The sequence below is a fragment of the Nicotiana tabacum genome, chromosome 12, assembly GCF_000715075.1.
Source record: "Nicotiana tabacum cultivar K326 chromosome 12, ASM71507v2, whole genome shotgun sequence".
NCBI lineage: Eukaryota > Viridiplantae > Streptophyta > Magnoliopsida > Solanales > Solanaceae > Nicotiana > Nicotiana tabacum.
Window position 1 is genome coordinate 26,489,174 of NC_134091.1, and position 25,093 is coordinate 26,514,266.

The window sequence follows — 25,093 nt, forward strand, 5'->3', positions numbered from 1 at the left end:
GCCTATACGCCGGTTTCCTCCATAATACACTATAATTTCTACCTTTTCCCCATTATATTTTCTCAAGAATTTTGTTCCGTGGAATTATATTTTTTATTTTTAAAAATTTGTATTGTGAAGCTTAGTCCACTAATGAGCGAAAGTTAGAAGAAGGAAAGACTTTTGAGAAAACTATCCTCTATAGTCCTCAAAATTTTAATAACCCATATTTTTTCTCACTTATACGAAATGGTCCTTCGGCCCAAATATATTATATCTAATAGCCCGAAATGTCTATTTTGTATATTTTTTGTATAGTGACAGTCTATTTTGTATAATGACAGTCTATTTAGTATATATTTAGTATAGTGACAGTCTATTTTGTTTATAATTTATATAATGTCAGTCTAGTGTATATAAATTGTATAGTGACAGTCTATTGTATATAAATTGTATAGTGACGGTCTATTTTGATATATTTTTTGTATAGTGAGAGTCTATTTAGTATACACATTGCATAAAATTTGTATATAGAATGTATCGTTTATCTTGCAATGTATCCATAATATATCATTAATATATCCCGAGCGCTTTTGTGTATCCAAAATGTATAGGATATTCTACAATGTATAAATTTAGTATATATAAAGTGTATTGTGCATTTTACTATATAGTGATATAGTAAAATGTACATATGAAAGATTTTCTAGAATTTAATATTGTGTTAAAAATTACAATGATGATAGTTATTGACAATTTATATCTATTATATAGATTTTATTTGAATGTATATTTGCGTTCTTTGTACATAAAGAGATATTTGATTTAAAGAGTGAAGAACATATTACTGTGTATTAAATAAATAAATAAATAAATCTAGAACATATCTTTCTAGATATTGGGCACCCTCCTATTCTATCAATTTTATATACGCAATTCACAGTTTCCCAATTTGAAATATTAATACCTACATAAGGTGGTATTATAATCACCATTCCTTCCATATAGAAGTAAAGGGCAAGAAAATTATAATAAAATATTTTCTTAAAGAAACCAATTGATATATATATATATATATATATATATAAGATTGTAGCAGGTACAGACGAGTCTACTACTTGAGCAATAGTTAGTTTTTGGTGTATAAAATATGTAAATTCAGGCTTCGGCTAGTAGCTAGTGGCTGTTAAATTTATTTCTGACTAGTGGTTGTTAAAAGTTTGGCCCGAGCGGCCAACAATGATAAAAGCTCAAGACTTTTGGTACGACTGAAACCTTACACCTTACACCTAAGTGATATAAGGTGGAGTCTCAACACTCAACCACTTGAATGCAACTCAAATACTTCTTTTGAGACTACTATTAATAAGTTGAAAGTTGAAATTATAGTAAATAATTCACAAATCTTTAAATAGAATTACAATAACATGCATGTAAGAATGAACTAACGTTTCAGTTATTGAGATTAATAGTATGTTTGACCAAACTTCAAAAATCAGCTTATTCTGAGAAATGCTTTTTTTTCAAAAGTACTTTTTGGTGAGAAGCAATTCATGTTTGGCTTGTTAATTGAAAAGCACTTCTGAGCAGCAACTAGTGTTGACCAAGCTTTTAAAAAGTGTTTCTAAGTGTATTTTTCTCAAAAGTATTTTTCAAAAAAGTGCTTTTAGGAAAAAACTACTTTTTTCTGCTTCTCCAAAATTGCTTTTGCTTCTACTCAGAAGTACTTTTTTTTCTTCTAAAAGTTTGGCCAAACACTTAAACTTTGAAGAAGAAGAAAAAAAGTATTTTTGGCTACGGAGAAGCTTGGCCAAACATGCTATAAGGAAAGGGAAGATCCTTCAGACTGATTTGGGCCCGAAACAAATGAAGATCAACCCAGTCTCTTTGTCACGACCCAACTCCATGTCAAGCCGTGATGGCGTCCAGCACCATTGCTGGACAAGCCAACAGTGAACAACTTAGTGATTTTCCATTCTTTTTCTTTTGTTTATTAAGAAATTCCAACATTTAGCTTTACTTATATTTAAAGCATCTAATAAATAAAGGATTTTTAAGGCAAACAACGGAAACATCTAAAAGCAGTTATAACTATCGAATTACAACCCAAAAATCAAAGTCTACTAATACGTGCCAATATCTGGTGTCACAAGTGTGTAGGCAACTAGTAGAATATACAAAAGATGACTATCCTACTGTCTGAAACAGAATAGACAGATAAAATAAAAGATAAACTATGGCATGCTGCTGAACGGCTCAGAAGGGCAGCTCACCGTGAAGTCTCGGTCAAAATCAGGTATACGCGCCGGGCAAGTAACTAGATGCACCAGCCTCAGATCCTGTACAGTTAAATACAGAAGCATAGTATGAGTACATAAATAATATGTACACAGTAAGTATCCCACCTAACCTCGAAGAAGTAGTGACGAGGGGTCGACTTGACACTTACTAGGCCAATAATAATGTAATTTAAAGCATTATACTAAGCATGAATAGCATGAATGATACTGTCAGTTCAACAACAGGAAGAGATAAGTCTTTCTTTTATAATTAGAATTTAAATTTCAGTAATACCATTTAGCAACTTACATTTCAAGGCATTTAAACAGAATAAACCAGGAAAAATTTCCAAATAATTAGCATGCGCAATTATGGCGAGGTCGTACGGCCCGATCCAATAAATATTTAAACTGTGCACTGCCGAGGGTCGAACGGTGCGAACCATAGATACATCTATTTTTTCTGCTCGCAATCATACATGCAACGCGGTCAAACATAAATTTAAGGAGTTACTCCGCTGGCGAATCATACATGCGACGCGATTACACAAAGAATCTCATAAATTTTTATAGTACTCTCCCATTCTTTTCAAAATACGACATTCAAATGAAAACTTTAAAGATCCCATTATTTTTTCTCAATTCCAAATTCCTTTTGAAACATTTAATAAGTACACTCCATTATGCCCTTCTCAAGGCAAACAATATACATAAAGCAATAATTATATCAACAAGGCATGGTGTAAGCCTAAGACTACCCGAACATAACATGAATAGTAGCTACGTACGGACTCCCGTTACTCCGTGCGTACGTAGCTCCCACCTCCCTCTACAAACATCAACACATATTCATTTAGTTTACCTATGGGGTAATTTCCCTCTTACAAGGTTAGAAATGAGACGTACCTCGTCTCAAAGCCTACTTTCCAATTCAAGAACGAGCTCAAGTCTCCAAATTTGATGCCAAACGACTCGAAGCTAGTCAAATATTACATAAACTAATCAATCTATGCTCAAAGGTTCATAATTCTACCATTTAAGTGATTACCCAACTTAAATTGCAAGATTCCAAAAATTCACCCCGGGCTCACATGCTCGGATTTGCGAAATTTTTTTAAAAAAGTTGTTACCCATAACCTTAAGAACATAAAAATATGATTTTTACTAAATTCCATAACGAATTTCGTGGTTAAATCCCTTTTTTAACAAAAACCTAGATTTTCATCTAAACCCGAAATGTTCACTAATTTACATGTTATAATCTATCCATATACCATGTATTTAACTCACATTTGATAGGAATTACTTACCTCAACTAGTTGATGGAAATTCCCTCTCTAACCAGCTCCAAAATCGCCCCCAAGAAGAGTAAGAAGTGAGCAAAAGTGCTAAGGGTCCGATTTAAAACACACTGCCCTACAACGACTTCCGCACCTGCGGTTAAATTGACGCACATGCGGCTCCCCTTCTGCGGACAACTCGCGCAGGTGCGGACCAAAGCCAGGCTACCTCATATCTCTTCTGCACCCAGGTGATCGGACCTGCGGCCACGCATCAGCAACAAACGACGCGCATCTGCGACACTACCCGCTCCTGCGACACTACTCGCTCTCAGCATGTCCTCCAATATCTGAATTGTCCGCTCTGACTGCCTGTCAGTCTGCGTATGAAACACAGTGCTGAGCTCTACACGGGTCCCCAACTCACTTTGTACGGCTCTCCAGAATTGTGAAGTGAAATGAGGGCCTCTATCTGATATGATGGAAACAGGTACACCGTGCAACCAAACTATCTCCCTAATATAAATCTGGGCCAATTTCTCTGAAGTATAGGTAGTCACAACCGGAATGAAGTGTGCCGACTTGGTCAATCTGTCGACAATGACCCAAACTGCATCAAACTTCCGCAAGGTCCACGACAATCCAACTACAAAGTCCATAGTGATGCGATCCCATTTTCACTCAGGTATAGCCATCTGCTGAAGTAGGCCACCTGGCCTTTGGTGCTCATACTTGACCTGCTGGAAATTTAGACACCTAGCTACATACTACAATATGTCTTTCTTCATCCGCCACCACCAATAATTTTATCTCAGGTCGCGATACATCTTCGTAGCACCTGGATGAATAGAATACCGAGAACTGTGTGCCTCCTCTAGGATCCTCTCCCTCAAGCCATCGACATCAGGAACATATAGACGACCTGGAGTCGCAGAACACCATCCTCACCAATAGAAACGTTTTTGGTGCCACCCTGAAGTACCGTCTCTCTAAGAACTGCCAAGTGCGGATCATAAAATTGTCGGGCCTTGATCTGCCCCAATAGTGAAGACTGAGCAACAACACATGCTAGAACCCGGCTGGGCTCTGAAATATCCAACCTCACAAGTCGCCAGGGACTGAATGTCCAAAGCTAGTGGCCTCTCCTCCGCCGAAATAAATGCCAAGCTACCCATGCTCTCTGCCTTCCTGCTTAAAGCATCCACGACCACATGTGCCTTGCCCGAATGATAAAGAATGGTGATTCCATAATCCTTCAGTAACTCGAGCCATCTACACAACCTCAAATTGAGATCCCTTTGCTTGAACAAATGTTGCAAGCTATGACGATCAATATAAACCTCACATGGTACCCCATACAGAAAATACCTCAATATCTTAAGAGCAAGAACAATTGCGGCTAACTCCAGATCATGCACAGGGTAATTCTTCTCATGAATCTTCAGTTGACGCGAAGCATATGCAATAACTCGCCCCTCCTATATCAACACACAACCCATGCCAACACGTGAAACGTCGCAATATACCGTATATATCCCCAAGCCGGAAGGCAACACTAGAACCGGTGTTGTAGTCAAAGATGTCTTAAGCTTCTGGATGATCGCCTCACAAACATCGGACCAACGGAATGGAGCACCCTTTTGGGTCAATCTAGTCAAAGGTGCTGCAATGGATGAAAAGCCCTCCACAAATCGGCGATAATAGCCTGCTAACCCCAAGAAACTCCTGATCTCAGTCGCCGAAGTAGGACGAGTCCAACTCTAAACTGCCTCAATCTTCTTGGGATCCGCTTTAATACCCTCTCTTGATACAACATGCCCCAAGAATACCACGGACTCTAACCAAAACTCACATTTGGAGAATTTAGCATATAGCTCCTGCTCTAGCAATGTCTGAAGTACCACTCTCAAATGTTGCTCGTGCTCCCCCAGGCTACACGAGTAAATTAGGATGTCATCAGTGAAGACAATAACAAAGGAATCAATACATTAAATCCATGAATGCTGTTGGGGCATTAGTCAAACTGAATGATATCACTAGAAACTCATAGTGACCATATCTGGTACGAAAAGTAGTCTTCGGAACATATGAGTCCCGAATCTTCAACTGATGGTACCCCGACCTCAAGTCGATCTTAGAAAATACCCTAGCACCCTGCAACTAGTCAAATAAATCATTGATACGCGGCATCGGGTACTTGTTCTTGATGGTAACCTTGTTCAACTGGCGGTAATCAATGCACATCCGCATAGTCCCATCTTTCTTCTTCACAAATAATACGGGTGCACCCCCAAGGCGATACATTTGGTCTCACAAACCCCTTTGCTAACAACTCCTCAAGTTGTTCCTTCAACTCTTTTAATTTTTTCAGAGCCATGCGGTATGGTGGGATAGATACAGGCTGGGTGCCTGGAGCCAAATCAATACGGAAGTCAATATCACGATCTAGCGGCATGCCTGGAAGGTCAGAAGGAAACACATCGGCGAACTCCCGTACTACTAGCACTGAATCAATTGTCGGAGACTTTGCGGTGGTGTCCCGAACATAAGCTAGATAAGCCAAACAACCCTTCTCGACCATATGTCGAGCCTTCAGAAAAGAGATGACTCGACTAGCTGTAACCGAGGAACCCTTTCACTCCAATCTCGGTAATTTTGGCATCGCTAAGGTAATAGTCTTGGCATAAAAATCAAGTATAGTGTGGTATGGGGATAACCAGTCCATGCCCCGGATGACCTCAAAGTCGATCATATCAAGTAGCAGAAGGTCCGCCCTAGTCTCATAACAACGGAATGTGACCATACAGGACCGATAGATCCGATCCACAACTACAGAATCGCCCACAGGAGTGGACACATAAATAGGAGTACCCCAAGAACTCACAAGGAACATCCAGGAAATGAGCAAACAGAGATGATACATATGAATAGGTAGATCCTGGATCAAATAACACCGAAGCATCCCTACCACAGACATAAATAATACATGTGATCACGGCATCTGAGGCCACTACATCTGATCTGGCCTAAAACGCATAGAATCTAGCTGGCGCGCCACCTGACTGGCCCCCGCCTGCCTGACCTCCACCTCTAGGACGGCCTCTACCCGCCTGCCCTTCGCCTCTAGGCGGCCGGACGGCTGGTGCGGCTGCTGGAGCTAAAATCATGGGCTGCTGACCCTACTTTGCTACCTTTCCTCGAAGCCTGGGGCAGGATCACTTTATGTGACCCGGATCTCCACACTCATAACAACCTCTCGGTATCATAGACTGCTGCCCCGAAGTGTGACCCTGATAGCCTGAATACCTACTAGAAGAACCCTGAATAGCTGGTGGGCGGTATGAACTCTCTGGCATGTCATTGAAATAAGCACTGGAAGAACCCTGATGAACTGGTGGGCGATAAGAACTCTCTGGCATAGCACTAAAATAGGGTTGCGTCGGAGCACACCGAGGAGGTAGTGGTGCTGAATATGTGGGCCTACTAGGCTGACCCCTCCCGATCTGACCTCTGCCCCTAGCCGGGGCACCTCTAAACTCTCCAGAGAAACGGGCCCTCTTATCCTGCTGCATCTGCTCTCTACCCCTCTGGCGGTAGCCTTAAATCCTCCGAGCAATCTTCACTACTAGTTGATAACCAGTACCCATCTCAACCTCGCGGGCCATACTAGCCCGAATATGGGGGTGCAACCCCGCAACAAATCTCCGCACTCTCTCTGCATCCGTAGGAAGTATCATAAGTGCATGGCGAGACAACTCAGAAAACCTCGCCTCATAATCAGTCACTGACATCTGACCCTGCTCAAGCTGCTCAAACTGATACTGCAACTCTTCCCTCTCGAAGGGTGGAATATACCTATCCAGGAAAAACTGTGTGAACTGGCTCCAAGTTTTGGGAGGAGAATATGCTGGTCTGCCTACAAAATAAGACTGCCACCATCTACGGGCCGTGCCCTCCAGCTGGAAAATAGTGAAGTCGACCCCATGAGACTCCAATATCCTCATGTTGTGTAGTCTGTCCCTGCACCTATCAATGAAATCCTGGGCATCCTCATGACGCTCGCCCCTGAAGACAGGAGAGTGTAACCTAGTCCATCTGTCCAATAATTTCTGCGGATCGCCGTCCGCATTCAGTCTAGGCTCAGGTGTAGCTGCCGTAACTGACTGGGCTCCGCCCACGGGTAGTGCACCCGGGGTCTGATATACCGCAGCTGCGTGGCCAGGAGCCTGAGCAGTAGGGGTCTGTGCTCCCCTTCCCGCCTGAGATGTGGCTGGATCCGCTAGAAATAAACCAGCCTGAGTCATGGTGTCCATGAACCGCATCATACGGCCCATTGTCGCCCCCTCTTTCTCGTGAAATCGGGTTTTGACATTGATAACTCTTTTAAAAGGAAGGGTTATTAAAAGAGAGATTCGCCACCTAACGGATTAAGGTGCGTCGGGGCACCTATTTGCAAATGACTCAGGTTTACTAGTTGCATCACCAAAGATTGGGTAAGGGCTCAAATTACCTTGAGGAGAAGGTATTAGGCACTCCTCGAGGTCCACAACGGTGGGTCTCGGACGAACTCAAATCATGTGAATTAGTCTAAGAGAAAAGAAATAATTTGGACAAGGAAAGAACTATTTTAATAGGAATGTGGGGGAGGGGAGGGGTCCTAAGTTTTTAAGCATAAAGGATCACCCTGTGCAATATAAATAATACTTCGTAACTCCCTCAAGACGGGGTGTTACTCATATTATTCAGCGGGCATAGACTATCATCTCCTGCTACCCGATTACTATCTTTAAGTTGTTTACCTAAAGCGCTCTACTTGATTCTAAGTCGTACTCTATGCATGCACTACCCGTCCCATGCCTATAGTCCAGGAGGCATTTGGACCTCTATTTCAAGGTAGTTCTAGACCTTAACTTAGGTTGCTCAAAAGGAGAAAACTAGGCGACATACAAAAAACAGTTAGGACTTTCAAATAGAAACAAGTATGGGTTCAAGTTACCCTCCATATTTAGACATCAAATGCACGCCAAACTGATTAGCATTAACATATTTTATTAATTGCAAAATCCTATAGGCAGGATATCTATGTGATATTGACGAACGAGCAGACAGTCATATACAAAGTCAATTTCTTAATGCGATTATTAGGACTTACAAAGTTTGCCTACTGATTTTAGCATGATACAATTAAGCCTACCAGCATGGTATGTAGGTGTTTTGTGCGATAGTAAATAGTGGCAGGTCACATAAACAAACCTAGAATTATTTGTTTTAATCCTATAAGCATGTTTTCTAATGAAGGTAACAACATAGAAAACAGGCATAAATAAAAATTAAACAGATTCAGGCATACATTCTATAACTTGATCTAGTTTGAATCCTATAGGCATAATTTCTATAATCTGAACAGTTTTGAATCCTATAAACATGATTTCTACAATCTGAATAGTTTTTGAATCCTATAGACATGATTTCTATAATATGGACGAAACAGTATGCAAGCAGAAATTTACACACACATCGGACCATATCATTTCTATAGGCATGGTTTGTAATGGAACATAATTGAGCCAAACATTGAGCCTATGGACATGGTTGCTAACACATAAGGACTGAACACAATAAGACACTTTAGAAGCATGATTTCTAACATATAACATCCAACATCACAGCATTAACCCTATAGGCAGGATTTTTACCTCCACTTTATAGCAAGTATAAAATAAGAACCATTTTTCATTTTTACTAATACCCCAGAATTGTTATTACAAATAATTATTACAGACCCAGAATTGAATGTAGTAAATTACAGAATAAATATAACTATAGAGAGCCTACAACAGACCCAAATACACCTGGATAGGCTAGGCCTTCAACAGCTCCAAAAAATAATAGCCAATTGTTGAGTGATTCACCCAGTGAACATATATCAAGGCTGAGCATACAAAACCCAATACCATAGTTCGTCTGAGTTCCCAAGGGCTACAAGAACCCAGGGCAATGCTCACACTAGGGAGGTTGATCAAAAATAAATCAGGGAAAGATTAGGGATCGGGTCCTAGTGTGTCAGAGTTCGCAAGGGTCTCACATGAACCCTGAGCAGTGCTCACACTAGGGAGGTCAAAGGACAGAACCTAAATATCCTTGGCTTTCAGCCGACTAAGAAAAAGAATTCAGAAGGACAAGATAGTAAAGGAATAAAATGGAGTCAAGGTATTTCACTGAAGGACATGATTCAAATTGAGCATATACACACAAATAACATGCATGCTTGAACCTAGGCAGACTTAGTCAAGTTTCAGGAAATAAACTCAATCACATGCTAACAAGACAAGTCATAGGACAGATTTATAATGATAAAGGGGGATTCAGATTAAGTTAAGTGCAAAAACTAGTGTCATAAGAAGAAATCAATTAGCAACAGATAAGGACATGTTAGGAACTAATTATGGCAGTTACTAGGGGTGTCAAAATATAATAAAAATAAAGTCAAACATGCCACATTATGATGCACTCAGAAACAAACTTGTTATCCTATTAAGGAACACATCTATACCTAGTTAACTATTCTATAGCAGGAGGAGATGAGAACATGTTCAAAGAGAAAGATAATAACAAACTTAAACTTCAAGAGATTGCTATCGGTGACATATAGGTTAAGCAGAATCGAACTAACAAACTCAAAGTAGATTTAAGCATGTCTCAAACTACAAATGTAGTAGCATTTAGGATAACATAGTCTAATTGAAGTAGCACATTAAATAAATAATCAGAATAAAATGGCAGAGATATGATAACTCACCAGTTAAGATGAAGCAAGGAAGAAGAAAATCCAACAGTATTGTGAGTATCACCAAACAAAGCAAGAACTTAGCAATTTCTGGCCTTGTCTGTTAGCCGGCCAGGAATAAAAAATACTAAACAAGTGTATTCAAGAATGAAAAACGTACAGTCTTAGTTTATAGTATTTTTTTAAGGATTTTCGAACTTAACCAAAGGGGAGTGGGTAGAGGTTTAAATAGCGTAGGAACTAAACACATAAATACGGAAATATAATTAATTCAAACAATCAGTAAAGAAGAAAAATTTTGAAACCCTAGTTTTTAGGTAAACTCCACAAAATCGGCAGAAAATAAAGGCAAAGAATCACATATTATATAAAATGAACATAGACATGAATAGTATTCACAAAACATAGAACCGAACCAGATTTGGTTCAAATTAAAAGGATCTGAAACCCTAATTTAGGGCAAGTAAAAATAATCGGCAGAAATAGACAAATTCATATATAATAAGGCGAATATATACGAGATAGTACTTAATATTAAAGCTTGAACCAATTTCGGTTCGAATCAAAGAGAATATGTAAACCCTAACCTTAGGGTTAAGTATGAATCAACAAGATACGAACAAATCAGACTCACACGGTGCAAAATAACGTGTTTGGACTTAATATCGTCCAGATTCAAGAGATGACGATTAATATTATCTTGCATCTTGCATATTCCTCTAATTTCCTATAACAACTTTTATATCCGTATAACATCAGAGGGTGCTTTCGAAAGCAGTTTTGTTAACTATGATAATCAGTTGAAAACATTACCAAACACACCCAACCCGTTGAGTAGTTGTGTCCATGATCTATCTCCATAACTCTTAAGGATTTGTCGTAATTAGGCTGTAGTCATTTGACCTTTTTCCTTTTGCCTGAGCTTTTCCTAAACTTATGTTCTTACGACCTTTCCTCATCAACAATTTTTCAGCTCTTGTACTAAACAATCGCTGCCCTAGCTTTGTGGTAAGGATACAACTTAGAGAACAACTTATTCTATTGATCTAATATTCATTCATAGTGGTTAGGCGGACAGATAAAGAGGATCATCACCTTACTTAATAAAGGGCTTATGCGAAAGAGAGCATTGCTTCCCGAGAAGATAGTTCGCTTTCCTACGATCCATGCTCTAGCTCTTGACTCATACGACGCTGACATTGGATAAGTTAGTTTAGTTTCTTTTTTCTCAAGGCAATAGCCTTTAATGTCGATACCAATTAGATTAATCTACCAATATACCTATTTGGTGTCGTTTACGCATAGGCAGATGCACATGGGAGGGGGTGGGTTCATGTGAACCCATCCTCTTCTCCGTAAATCATATATAGTACCAATGAATTTCAGCTCAACTACTTAAATTAGCACAGGTGAACCCAAGCTCAAGTGATCATTTTAGTGCATTTGTAAAGAGGTGCACCTTCTACCTTTCAGTTAGGAGTTCGGTCCTGTACACTTTCTTCTTTTTAAATTATATTTTAATTAACAAATAGGGTTAAATCCTCATGCCCCTATCGTTTTTTCTAATTAAACACTCTATTTTTGTTTCTTTTTTCCCCTTTTTTATGGGTTACATTTTTTTTTCTTCTCTTTCTTTAGTCTTTATTTTGAATTATGAAGTTGCTAAACCAAAAAATACATCTCTCAGACACCCTCTCGGAAACTCAGCTCTTTGGAGCTCATGGTGCACTCATGCTCTTAAAATCCTGAATACGCCGGTTTCCTCCATAATACACTATAATTTCTACCTTTTCCCCATTATATTTTCTCAAGGATTTTGTTCCGTGGAATTATATTTTTTATTTTTAAAAATTTGTATTGTAAAGATTAGTCCACTAATGAGCAAAAGTTAGAAGAAGGAAAGACTTTTGGTACGACTGAAACCTTACACCTAAGTGATATAAGGTGGAGTCTCAACTCTCAACCACTTGAATGCAACTCCAATACTTCTTTTGAGACTACTATTAATAAGTTGAAATTTGAAATTATAGTAAATAATTCACAAATCTTTAAATAGAATTACAATAACACGCATGTAAGAATGAATAACGTTTCAGTTATTGAGATTAATAGCATGTTTGGCCAAATTTCAAAAATCAGCTTATTCTGAGAAGTGCTTTTATTCAAAAGTACTTTTTGATGAGAAGCAATTCGTGTTTGGCTTGTTAATTGAAAATCACTTCTGAGCGGCAACTAGTGTTGGCCAAGCTTTTAAAAAGTGCTTATAAATATATTTTTCTCAAAAGTTTTTTTCAAAAAAGTGCTTTTAGAGAGAAACTATTTTTTTCTGCTTCTCCAAAATTATTTCTGCTTCTACTCAAAAGTATTTTTTTTCTTCTAAAAGTTTAGCCAAACACTTCAACTTTGAAAAAAAAAAATGTTTTTCGCTTTGAAGAAGCTTGGCCTAACATGCTATAAGGAAAGGGAAGATCCTTCAGATTGATTTGGGCCTGAAACAAATGAAGATCAACCCAGTCTCTTCTAGGCCCAGAGGCTCTATAGGCCCAATTTCCTAATACGACGGCGTACGGACAGCAAAAGTTAAATTAGCAGAAGATAACGAAGGCAATCCAAATTCAAAGGTTCCAAACAGAACCAGAAAAAAAGAAGAAAACCTGTGGAGTGAAAAAATGTCAGCCTCGGCGATATTCGGGTTGAAAATGGCGGTGTTGCCGCGTTCTTCAACTGCATCAACCACCGGACTCTATGGCGGAGCTACCAAGTTGGCGGCGGCGCCGAAAAGTTTTGGAGGATTGGCAATTGAGTGTTCGTCAAGGCCACAGAAGAAGGCCACAGCTCACCACAAGAAGACGCGGCCACGCAAGACTCAAGCTTGGGACATTCGACGTGGGCCCGCTGTTTATCCTCCATTGCCTACCTTACCTCCTGAGTGGTCATTTGCTACTGATGAATCGGGTCAACCCGCTTCTGCTGGAGCTTCGGAGCCCAAAACCGAGTAATTTTCTGTAATTGTTAATTTGTCATTTGCGCTTTGAATAATGGTATTTTCCATTTGATACTTGAGAATTTTCACTTACTATTTTGCTCTTGCCCGTTGAATGTTACTACTTGTTCAATTTTAGTCTTTTAGGCTTTGGCAGGTGATTAGAACTGTTTATCATAATTACGAGTTTCTTTTCGGCGTAATGAAGTAATTATACAAGTGCGATTATTATAGTGTAGTCTATGTGAAATTGTGACTACCTAACATGTTCTAAAAAATGTCTTTGCTTGTGCTAACACAAAACATAGATGATAAACCGTGTACCTTCCGCTCTAAAGTTGTGTCCGTGTGACCTATAACCTATAAATTATGAGTTCGAACTTTGTAAGCAGTTACTAATATTTGTATTACATCATATTCTTTGGGTGCGGCCCTTCCCTGACCCTATACTTAGCCTTTTTTTTTTGACCTTTCTAATGCTGAAAGATATCCTAGTAGTTGCTTAGTCGACCTAAGCAAGATTTTCAATAAATTAATATGTTATGCTATAAAGTCAGCTAGTTAACTTCGTTTGGTTTATAACTGGTTAAAACTCCTATTGATGTAAGATGACTCGATTTTAAGCCTAACTTCCCTTTCTCTCTTTCTTTGTACAAAAATGTTTTAGAAAGCATGAAAATATTCTGATTTTTATAATGCATATTCTTATACATCAGCTAAATCCCAAGTAGGAGAATTGATTATACGTTGCTAATGCTCTTCTTCCTGTCATATTGGTGAGTGGAAATGGGAGTAACCTAGTGACCCGGCATGGACAAAACTAGCCAAGATTAGGGGTCAAATTGTGATACACTAATGCTTGCAAATTCCAGATATCTCTTGTTTTGGGTTTTTGAGTCTACCAAGAACACAGACTATTCACTTTTGTGGACATTGTAAAGAATGCTTACAACAAATTTGTTAAACTGCCAATTCAGAGTTTGCTAAATAACATAACCTCTTATTTCTCCGGACTAAGTCTTAGAAACAGAAAACCGAAGGGAGAACAACGAAGGAACAGCGTCGCAAATTGCAAACTTGAGTGTAAAAGCGAGCAATACCCATGTTTCCCGAGGAACAAGAAATGTAGAATCAAACATTTCTCCATTTTTTTACGTTTTTGTCAGTTAAAAAAGTTCTATCAGAAAGCATTTTCCCCAACAAATTGAATATTTTTTGAAAAACGAAAGTTTTTTCTCCTTTATCACCTTTTCGTTTTATACGTGTTAGAACTTACTAGAGTGTTTTCAAGAACACATTTAACTACTCTTGTGTTGGGCATATTATGTTTGTGCTACAAATCCTGCTTATTCAGATGCTTCATCAGAAGAGCAGAGGCAGGCAGGGGTAAGGACTCCATTGCAGCATTAAGTAAGGAGTTGGAGGCGTACTTATCGAGGAGCAACTCGATGATGGTGTCGAGCAAGTGGAGCACCCCACTCAAGAAGAAGAACAACCTCAAACTCTGAGTATATGAGAGAGGCCAAGGGTAGAGTCATGTAGGTACCCTTTCACAGAGTATGTCCTAATCAGTGATGAACGAAAGCCAGAAAGTCTTAAGGAGGTGTTGTCCCATCCAGAAAACAACCAGTGAATGAAAGCCATGCAAGAAGAGATGAATCTCTACAAAAAAATGGCACGTATAAGCTGGTTGAACTTTCAAAGGGTAAAAGACCACTCAAATGCAAATGGGTCTTTAAACTCAAGAAAGATGGAAATGGCAAGCTGGTCAGATACAAAGCTTGATTGGTGGTAAAAGGCTTTGAGGAGAAGAAAGGTATTGCCCTGGTTCTAAACTTGATAATCTGAACATTAATATAAGTAAGCACTCTGGTTAAACTGTTAAAGCTCGTCAAAGCTCTCGAGCTTTTACATCTTGGATTCGAAGTCTCTCCTTTGCGTTTAACACGCTAAACTGTGTTGCAAAGCTAAGGTGATTCAGAAACATTTTCATCGCAACAGCAGCAGCAGCAAATTCAGTGTAATCCCACATAGCGGGGTCTAGGAAGGATAATGTGTACGCAGATCTTACCCCTATCTAGAAAGTAGAGAGGTTATTGGCAAGAGAACACGAAAAGCCAAACTTCCCCAAGAGTTGGAGTACAACAGAAAAGTCAAGAATGTACATGTATGTTCCTACTGTAAAAGGCATTTTTACAAGGTGGCATATCTTTTGACTACTTATCAAAGACCACCCATCCGAGAATGCAGACACAGCAGGGCTATCCCTACAAAATTCCACCCCAACCAAAAGAAAGAATAGAACTGCTCTATGCCCCCCAAAAAGAAGGGGAAAAAAAAAGACAGCGGAAACTAAGCTGGATCCCAAGGTCAGCAATTGGATTTGTGTTTCCAAAGAGCAACCTTCATCCAGCATTCTTGCTAGAAGGCTAATGGAACTTCTCTGCACTTCACCACCGCATCTTCTACCAGCTTTTAGGAATTGCACAGTAATCAGTTCTATCCTCCACGTACTGGCGGGTGGATAAATTCCTTCTGATACTTTCACTGGAAATAATAGTTAACCAGAAATGGATTTCTCAATTCCTCATTATCTCTGCTTCACCAGGCTGAGGAGAAAATCAGTAAATATGTGTTCATATTCTGGCATTTTCCCATAACCTGCAGCAAATTATAAATATGTTGTAGTCATGACTTTCAGGTGAAAATTTTCTCGACAATCTAACTACTTTTAACACTAGAGAGTGTAATTCCCCTTAGAAGGCTTTGCTTACCAGGAAAGTAATTAATATCTATGACGTAAAACCGATCTTTGGTCCCAAGCTCCCTAATTATATCCAAGTTGAAGAGCCGGAGACCCTGCACAAAACATTGCAATAATATTATATAGAATTTTTGCCTTGTGTCACAGCAGAACAAAAAACATGAAGACAAGAATATAGAAACTGTAAAACAAGCACCAATCATCATTTCCAACACAGATCATTATGGAAAGAGAAAACAGAAAGTAACGTACCAGTCTGCGCCGAAGTTCCTTAGCAAGCCTCTCAAGTAATGGCCGTGGAGGAAGCTCTGCAAAGGAAAAAAAGTGAAAATAATCATATGACCACTTTCTATGATTTACTTCAGGTCTCTACAGCTACATATCCATAATTAAATGCTATCTCCACAACACGTATCTTGCCGAGGAGTATACTATTCACCAAGGTAAGATGGCAATCACTGGTCCGATTCACTAAAGTGAAGTAAATACAGTATGTAACAGAGCTCTATATCTTTAGCTTCTAAACTTCGGACTTAGAGACTGAGTGCTCTATCTGCTAACGACTTCAAACAGAATTATATACCAGAGCACCATCATGACTGAATACCTTCTTAAATAATCCTTTCTTCCTTGTAAACCTTATAATACAACATCGTCACAATGTAATTCATCTAAAGCACTTGCAAGAACTGATAGAGGAAGGTTATTAACCAGCAAATACTCTCTACATCCCAGTTAATCAAACCTACTCTAAATTGCAGGGTTCAAGAATAAAATATTAAAAGCATTAGTGTATTGTGTTTGTTAAATAAGTGTTTAAACAATAGTCTAAAATGTTGAAGCAAGAGCATTTCCATTTCAAGGAGTAAGGGACAGATTTTCTGATGAATAAATTAAGAAAAAGCCCTAGTTTATTGGGGCGAAGAAAGTGCAAAAAGGTAAAAGCTTGTCACCAAAGGTTCAAAATCATAGTTAAAGGAACTCCTCCCAAATTCCTGTGACCCCATGATCCCAAAGTTTTTAGCAGGTCATGGTCCTAGAGAATTATCAACAAGATATGCCTTGAGAATTAGGGAAGTCCAACTCTTCAAATGATTAAATAAAAAAGAAATATAAAAAACAACTTATTATTCATCTGTTTATTCTTTTGGTGTATGCCATAACGGTGCATCTATATATCTAAAGCAACTATGATGTATTCAATTTATCTAGAAACAGAGAGTAGTTGAGGGAAAAGATGGCTCACCCCCAACACAAGGGTCTAAATCTGCTTCATCAGCAGATGCAGCAGCACAAGAAACTCTTGGGAATCGAAAAACCCCAGGGTTTTTTGACAGCTCACGTTTGCTAACATCAGGTAAACTGAATCGTCTAACAACCTTAATTGCTTCCCCGACAATGTATACCTTAAACAGAATTCCTCCTACAAACACAAGGAAAAAAAATACATAAGCAGCAACTAGATGACTCATAAAACAACTGCACATTGAAGACACAAGTTCAATATTTCAACTAATATACGTACCATGGTTGATAAATTCCTGTAGGACAAGTGGGGGTTCAAGCATCTGAAGAGAGAACTTATCATAGGCTAGCGACAACTCATGGGACTTAGCAGCCAAAGGCTTTGCAACTGAGAAGATAAAAGCAGCTTAATTCAGGAAAATTGTGTGAATGGATCACTTTGCCTACATATTGCTCAAGTTTGGAAGACGTCTTGTTCAAAGTATTCAAATGCGTCCCCAGTAAGTTACACAGCTTCAATTTTGATGCCTACACCTACCTTTACCGAGGTATGAAGCTTATTGAGTTTAAAAAGTGGCAACTGCCCACAGATCAGTTGATAAAAGACGAAGAGGAAAAGAATACATACCAAGAGGAAGTCTCAGACCAGCTTTACTCACTGCATCTGAAATAGATGAAGAATCTTTCTCAATAACCAGTTGCCTTGGAACACCAACTTTCCCTATCAAGCAATCAAAAACAAGTTAATCCTTCTTTTTTTCTGGTTATATGGTAAACCTCAAACCCCCAGACAGCAGCCCGACATTGGCCAATCATCAATGGCCACAATTGCATGTAACCTAAGCAGTAATAATTATCAAATGGTCATAACAAGACAGGAAAAATTACCGTAGCTATCCGACAAGTTCAGGTCTGCAACATCTTCAAGCATGTATTGGCGATTGTATACATGCTGTATGGCATCCGGAGGGTCGAGAACTGTGACATCTGGATGTGTTAGCCTATATTCCTTCATATAAAGCAAAGAAAGAGGTAAGGAGGAAAATAATAGTGGTTCTCCAATACATAGTCAGTTGATTAAACTAGATGGCTCTACAGAAGCAAACAGCAGTTAAACCCCAGGATGTAAATAAGGTGATCGGAGCACATAGTGCATTCGCCTTTTTAAACTATGACAAAACTAGTATGAGATAACAGTGGAAATATAGTAGCAACAAACAGTCCGATTGAGTTGTGACTTTCAGTTCAAGTAGAATAAATCTACCATTTCACCATAAGAGAATAATGACCAAAATAAGTGTATTAAGAGTTGAGACAATTATTTTCAGCGCAAGAGCACTCTATCAGTGAGCTATTACGCACTCTTTCAAGGGTGGCTATTCTCACAGCTGCACTTAACGGTCATTCTTCTAAAAGAACAGACTCAAAATTTCATGATCCAGCACGGTCAAGTAACCAACACGCAAGTCAGATAAGACAACATCAAACAACAACAACAACAGCAGTGATCCCAAGCAAGTTGGAGAACATCAAAGCAGCACCTAAAAGGAAAAATACCGAAGATTATAAAACATTGATTAGGTTAGTGCTCTCCTCTTAAGCTGATATAAGGATTGGTGATGAGCCTGGAAAAACAGAATCCATTTATGGAAACCAGGAATCCTATCTGCAATCAGCTAATCTGTCCACGAAGGAGACATATTTTCACTGTCCACGATTCATGACCGAGGGAAGAGATAGCAGTCTGCAAGTTATGTCAGATGGAACAAGTTTAAGCAAAAAGACAGCTCGTCTCACCAACCACTGCCAATGCATGTCTAATCCACGTAATTGCATATATTGTAGCCTATAATTATTACAGATTTGTCCAAACATGCATGTCAACTGTTTCTTACAGGATTCTGTGAATAACACACAAAAAAAGAAAGCTTTCAAATGAACCAACCTCGAGAATACGCCGCCACTTGCTTCCTGACAACTGCAAGAAATACAGAGCACGAGAATGTCAGAAAAGACAGACGGTGACATATACTAGAACGACATTCTCAGGGGAGAAGCTATAACGCTTAGCTATACAGGCATATACACGCAAGAAAGTAAGATGTTTTGGAAAAGATATTTGATGATGTGAATAGAATCAAAACATAAAGCATATACATTCCAACAAGAAGGAGAAATACACTGAGGAATTAAAAAAGGTGGAATAGTTGCCTTATGGAGCACAATATCAAAAGGGCCTTGATCTGAAAGGGGTTTGCTCTGATCAATAGCAACAAATAATATTCCCTTAGCCCTGCATAATTTATGAGCAAGGTTAGCCACCAGGTTGCAATTGCATTTTGAATCTACTTGGACATTAGCGTAAGACTTGAGCAAAAGAAGTTTAGGTAGAAAATTGGTTGAAGCGAAATCCAGGTAATGGAATGGAGGAAAAGTGAATGGGATCATCATTCATCAGTTTTAAGTTTAATTTCAGTTCTGGTTCTCGGAGACATTTGTAACTGTAGTTAAATGACCAACTTTACATTTCAGAAAGCAGAATATAATAGGGGTAGTTCAACAGCAGCCATCATAGAGCATTCACAATCCAAAGTATGTAAATTACTTGCACAAGACTGCATTAGAGAGCACTATTTGATAATCACATGAAGGAATGGCAATTCAATGAGGCGGGACCAGGCAAAGAAAGCTTAAGTGGGGCATGGATGGCGAGACTCTTAGCAAAGATACGCCGGCTATATTTTCCTTCTCTCCTAGAAAAGTGGCACAAATGAACATGTTAGTTTTAGGTTTTCAGACCTCTGTGAATCTGTTCTTCCCCATGTCTCTCTTATCTCTCTACTCTCATTTAGTTCCATGTTCCTAAAGGCAGAATCTTCAAGAACCCAACAGAGAAAAGAATGAATGAGCTAATCAACCAGCTGGTCCACCTCATACTTAGAGGAGGTCACATGCAAACAAAATTTTCTTTGAAGCACTAGGTAATGCAATTCCAGCTTCTACCTAGTCATTAAGCCAAAAAGGGTGTCAATTCTGATGTTGCAAGAACTATGGTGCAAAATGTGTTCTACTCACATGCCTAGGATGTCACACATTTTGTAGAATTTTGGTCCATATACAACAGTTTACATGAAAATTGGCGGGGCAAGAATCGGAAACGACGGAAACAGATGAATGAAAATAACATTCAGTTTGAAATAGAATAATGGAACGATAGAAGGAAAATAAAAACATGGCAGGCGGGGCACCCAGTGATGGGAGTAAAGCTTCGACAACCCAAAACCACCTTGCCCGCACCATTGTCATGCCTAGATCAACACAGTCTTAGGGGTGCCAGAATCTGAAGAAATACCATCATCAAGAAAAGGAAAAACAGACTGGAAGGTTCAATTCCTCCCACCCCCGAAAAAAGGGAAGGAAATAATCCCTCTGCTCCTAAAGAATGGGGGTTGGAGTGCGAGCATCAGTGCATCTAATTTTCTTTGTATATGTGTACATCAATTCCTTAATTTAAAATTACTATAAATCACAAATTTTCATAGTTAAAAAAATTTAACAAGTATTGATAAACAGTAGTCATGGAAAAAGATGTTTAACCCCAAATAGTAAATGTGCTGTATGGAAAAGAGGGAGAATAAATAAAACCTGAACAACAAAGACACTTACAATCAATTGAAATGTCCACTAAGTCCACTATGACTAATTAACACAGCATTAGTTAAGGGTCATTTCATAGAAAGCGACCAGTAAATCAATTAGTAATATTTTCAAGAATTTAAAATTCATATATACTAGCACCAAAAATATCTATCTGTCAGAGGTTACAGACCCTCCAGAATGTTCTCCAGCTATGTTGGCCACACAAAGTAAAAATGGAATATTCTTATTCCCATAATCTACTACTGTTCTAAATTCAAGAAGCTCAAATATTTCTATGAAAATGAATCAACAGAAAAAAGAAGAAAAGATTACCTAGCAAGACATTCAAGCTTAGGCTGCAAAAAGCTCTTAGTTTTCTTGGAAGTAAGAGCATAACCCACCACTATAGTTTTCTTGGACTGTACTAACCCACCACCTACCATTTCTGTTTGATTTTCCTCTGTGTTAATTTCTTCCTCCTCTTCCACTCCCCTCTTGTACCCAACTATTTCACCCTTCATCCTCATTCCCCTTAACCCACAAATCTCACTCTCCTTATTACTACACCAACCAATTCAAGAAAGAAAATTTATCCAAAATAATCAAAAGAGATTTTAAAAAGTTTAAGTCTTTAATACCAGAATCACAAATTGAAAAGCTTGTACTAATCTTTAATCCCAGAAACAAAAACAGAAAAAGTTAAGATCTTTGAACCCGAAAACCCAAATAGAAAAGAAAAAGAAAGTTGTGATCTTTCTACGTTTTGTAGCTTGGGTTATCCTTAAAAGGATTCTTGAAATGGCGATATAAGCATGTGGAAAGTGCTTTGCTTTAGAAGAGATGCCGGAAATGAAAGGAGAGAGAGAGAGAGAGAGTAGAAGAGAGTCGGATATATATAGGAGAGAGAAATGGGGATACACGCGTATAGATTTGAGAAGTGATAGAAATTGCTTGGGTGGGTGTTGTTATTAGCTGTAACAGTAAATATTAGACTGCTCAAACGCAACGCGTGGATGTATTTATAGGGGATATAACGCTTCTATACTCTATACACATAAAGTTTGGCTCATACCTTAAAAATGGGTAAATACATAGCAAATTTTGCACTTGTTTTTTTAAGTGAACTAAGTATAAAATATCTAAAATCAAAGTTTTTTGATATTTTTAAGTGTTTTATGGCCCATAAGAACTTACTTTGTGGGCTTATTATAGATCAATTCACGCGGGTTGATGAATCGTTTCGAGCTTAGTTCAAAAAGTAAACGCTTGATGTTTAATTCGAGAGCTTGCTGATAGGTCAATTGTTGTGAATTGTCGGTATAGGGTCTTGTTGATGGGCTGTGTAAAATTATGTTCAAGGGGTGATGGTTAGGTGTACGAATAAAAGTTTCACATTAATAGTTAGGAAAAAAGTTACATAAAAAGTGCAATAAAACTCTTAGACATGAGGCCTTTTCAAGAAAATCTTATAATTTGACCTAAAACAAATAATATCATGTCATAATAATATTTGGTTGGTCTATCTCAACATTTGCCAAGTAGTGTGTTAATATCTTTTCTTCTTTTTACTGCTTTATAAAATAGTTGCTAATTCCACCGTATGAATGCTTTACATATATTGTTACACTATGCCATGAGGTTCACCTAATTGATTGAGGTTTCTAAAGTTAACAACAAATCTATAAGCATAATGTTTGCTGTTTCTAAGATATTTTGTGATAATCAATTATGTTGGAAGCTTACCCTTTAATCTACACCCTATTAGCGTTTAAAAAATAAAACGAAAATACGTAAATTTAACAATTTATGTATGTTATGCATTTCTGAATTGGTAAAATTCTTTTCAGAATTTGATTGAGGTGTGAATCACGAGTTATGATCAGTAATTATTATGCGTATGTAATAGAAATTACTTTACTATTCTATAATGAATGGAATCCACATGGTCTTCATGTGTTGGACCTTATCTTGAATAGTTGGACATCATTTTTCTGATATATACACACACACACACACACACACACACACACACACACACACACACATATATATATATATATATATATATATATATATATATATATATATATATATATATATATGTGTGTGTGTGTGTATATATATATATATATCTTATTTAATCACAACAAAATCAAGATTTGTTTACCATACGTACCAAGTTGGCAACGTGCATATCCTACTCTGAAGTTTCTTCCTTTTCTTTTTCTGTGCTTTTTCTTTATGTGGAAGATTCTATTGCTTGAGTTGATCCTATATGTCAGCTTGGGATAAACAATTATATACATAAAAATTAATTTTTTAATTTCTTCCAAATAGCAACAAAAATAGACTACTATTCTCTAACTTTCGCCCCAATTGTTAATACTCTAGATAAATTTCAGAATTATATCTAATGTTGTATGACTAGCTCATTGCAGAATATGCAACTCTAATTATACAAAAATAAGGAATTGACCAAAAAATATTTATAGAGATAAAAACTAACACTTTTATGCTAGCTCTATGTTCCAAGTTCCAACTCTATGAATTTGGCCACCAACTGTAATTTGCTAGGTTTTTGCGAATTCTACATCAACTCTAATGACTATGTTAATAATAAAAAAATGTATAATGAAAAGGAATCATAATTCACAAATCACAAGTGACAAGACTAAAGTTTAAACTCAAAAACAGATCTGATAGGATAATTTTTGAATTTTTTACGAGGCCAAACATCTTTTTCGTGGCATTGGTATTGAGACACACAAAGAAAATGACGAGGACCGAACTCTTTGTTTCACGATACCTATGGAATGCAGAGATCGACGAATTTAGAATTTCAAAAATATGTGTGTGTGAGATATAACAAAGAGATGAATTCGTGATTTATATTTGACTTAGGTTCTTACAATGAATAAATTATATTTTTAAAATTATAATTATAGGTTAAGAATTATCATCATCATCATCATCATCATCATCATCATCATCATTATTATTATTATTATTATTATTATTATTTGGCTTGTAAGTTCCTTTATCCAATTATTTGTATTAGTTTATTTTATTTCACAACTCTTAAGTTACGATTTTTTTTTCTTGTAAAAACAACTGTCTTTGTAATTAAGTAAATCAATTATCTTAATGATAAATTTAAATAGATTTCAATTGTTAGACTTGGGGATTTTGAAAAAATAAACGAAAGAAAGAAAAAAGTAAAAATTAAAATCCAAGAGGGGAGACAAGTCATGCTTATCCCCATGGATGGACCTAATTCTAGAAGAAGAAATAAAAAAACAATAACACAGACATGGGATTTGAACCTTCAGACTCAATTCTAGAAAGAAAGAAAAAATAACAATATAGACATGTCATAGGACTGGTGCATGCGCATATATATATATATATATATATATATATATATATATATATATATATATATATATAAAGTAATATTAAGAAAAATACAACATCATTATATAAGGTCTAGAGAGAGGATCAATATGAGTTCACGTGAACCATGCCCCTTCCCTTAGATACGCCAATCACAATTTTGTTTAATGTGTTGTGTTCAGGGGCGTACACAGAAATTTTTGTAAGCGGTGTCGATATTTACATAAGAGTGTAAAATAAATAACGTTAATTGTTATATTTTTAAACGATTTATAATCTTAGTGCATTAGTTTTGTGGCGTGTTAACTGTTAAGTTAGAAGAGATCTTGAGTTCAATTCTACTTAATCACAATTTTTAACAAGAGGCTCTTCAAATATTTACCAAAAATATGTTCTTGCTCAATTTCGAACCTCCGACCTCTTAAAGCAAAATCAGAAAACTAACCAACATACTAGACGAGAATACATGTCAACTGGTGTCATTTTATATTTATTATTCATTTCGACACAATATAATTATATATGCTTAGTAAAATTTCCCAACGAACGCTTCTTCCAATGTATGTCCACCCCTCGTTGTGTTAACATTTGTTCTTCTTTTATCTTGTGTTAGTACACTTCAACCAAGCAAATGAAGCTGGACTCTACTATACTGTATCAAATTAAACTCGATTATGTAAATTCATACTGTTTGAGTCGCATCATTTAAGTGAAAAGACAAAATCACTTATTCTAACAATAAAA

General features: G+C 37.5%; 1 protein-coding gene across 1 annotated transcript; it reads right to left on the reverse strand.

The window, feature by feature from the left end:
- Window positions 1-15,412: 15,412 nt before the first annotated feature.
- Window positions 15,413-21,954, reverse strand: LOC107813668 (inositol-tetrakisphosphate 1-kinase 3). Its single transcript, XM_016638951.2, has 10 exons — window positions 21,290-21,954; window positions 19,529-19,610; window positions 19,263-19,295; window positions 18,206-18,326; window positions 17,946-18,038; window positions 17,598-17,705; window positions 17,319-17,495; window positions 16,325-16,380; window positions 16,083-16,167; window positions 15,413-15,969 (listed from the first exon to the last, which is right to left on the reverse strand). Exons 1-10 carry the CDS (start codon window positions 21,481-21,483, stop codon window positions 15,899-15,901), a joined length of 1,020 nt encoding a protein of 339 aa, XP_016494437.1. The 5' UTR covers window positions 21,484-21,954; the 3' UTR covers window positions 15,413-15,898.
- Between the last annotated feature and the right edge of the window lie 3,139 nt (window positions 21,955-25,093).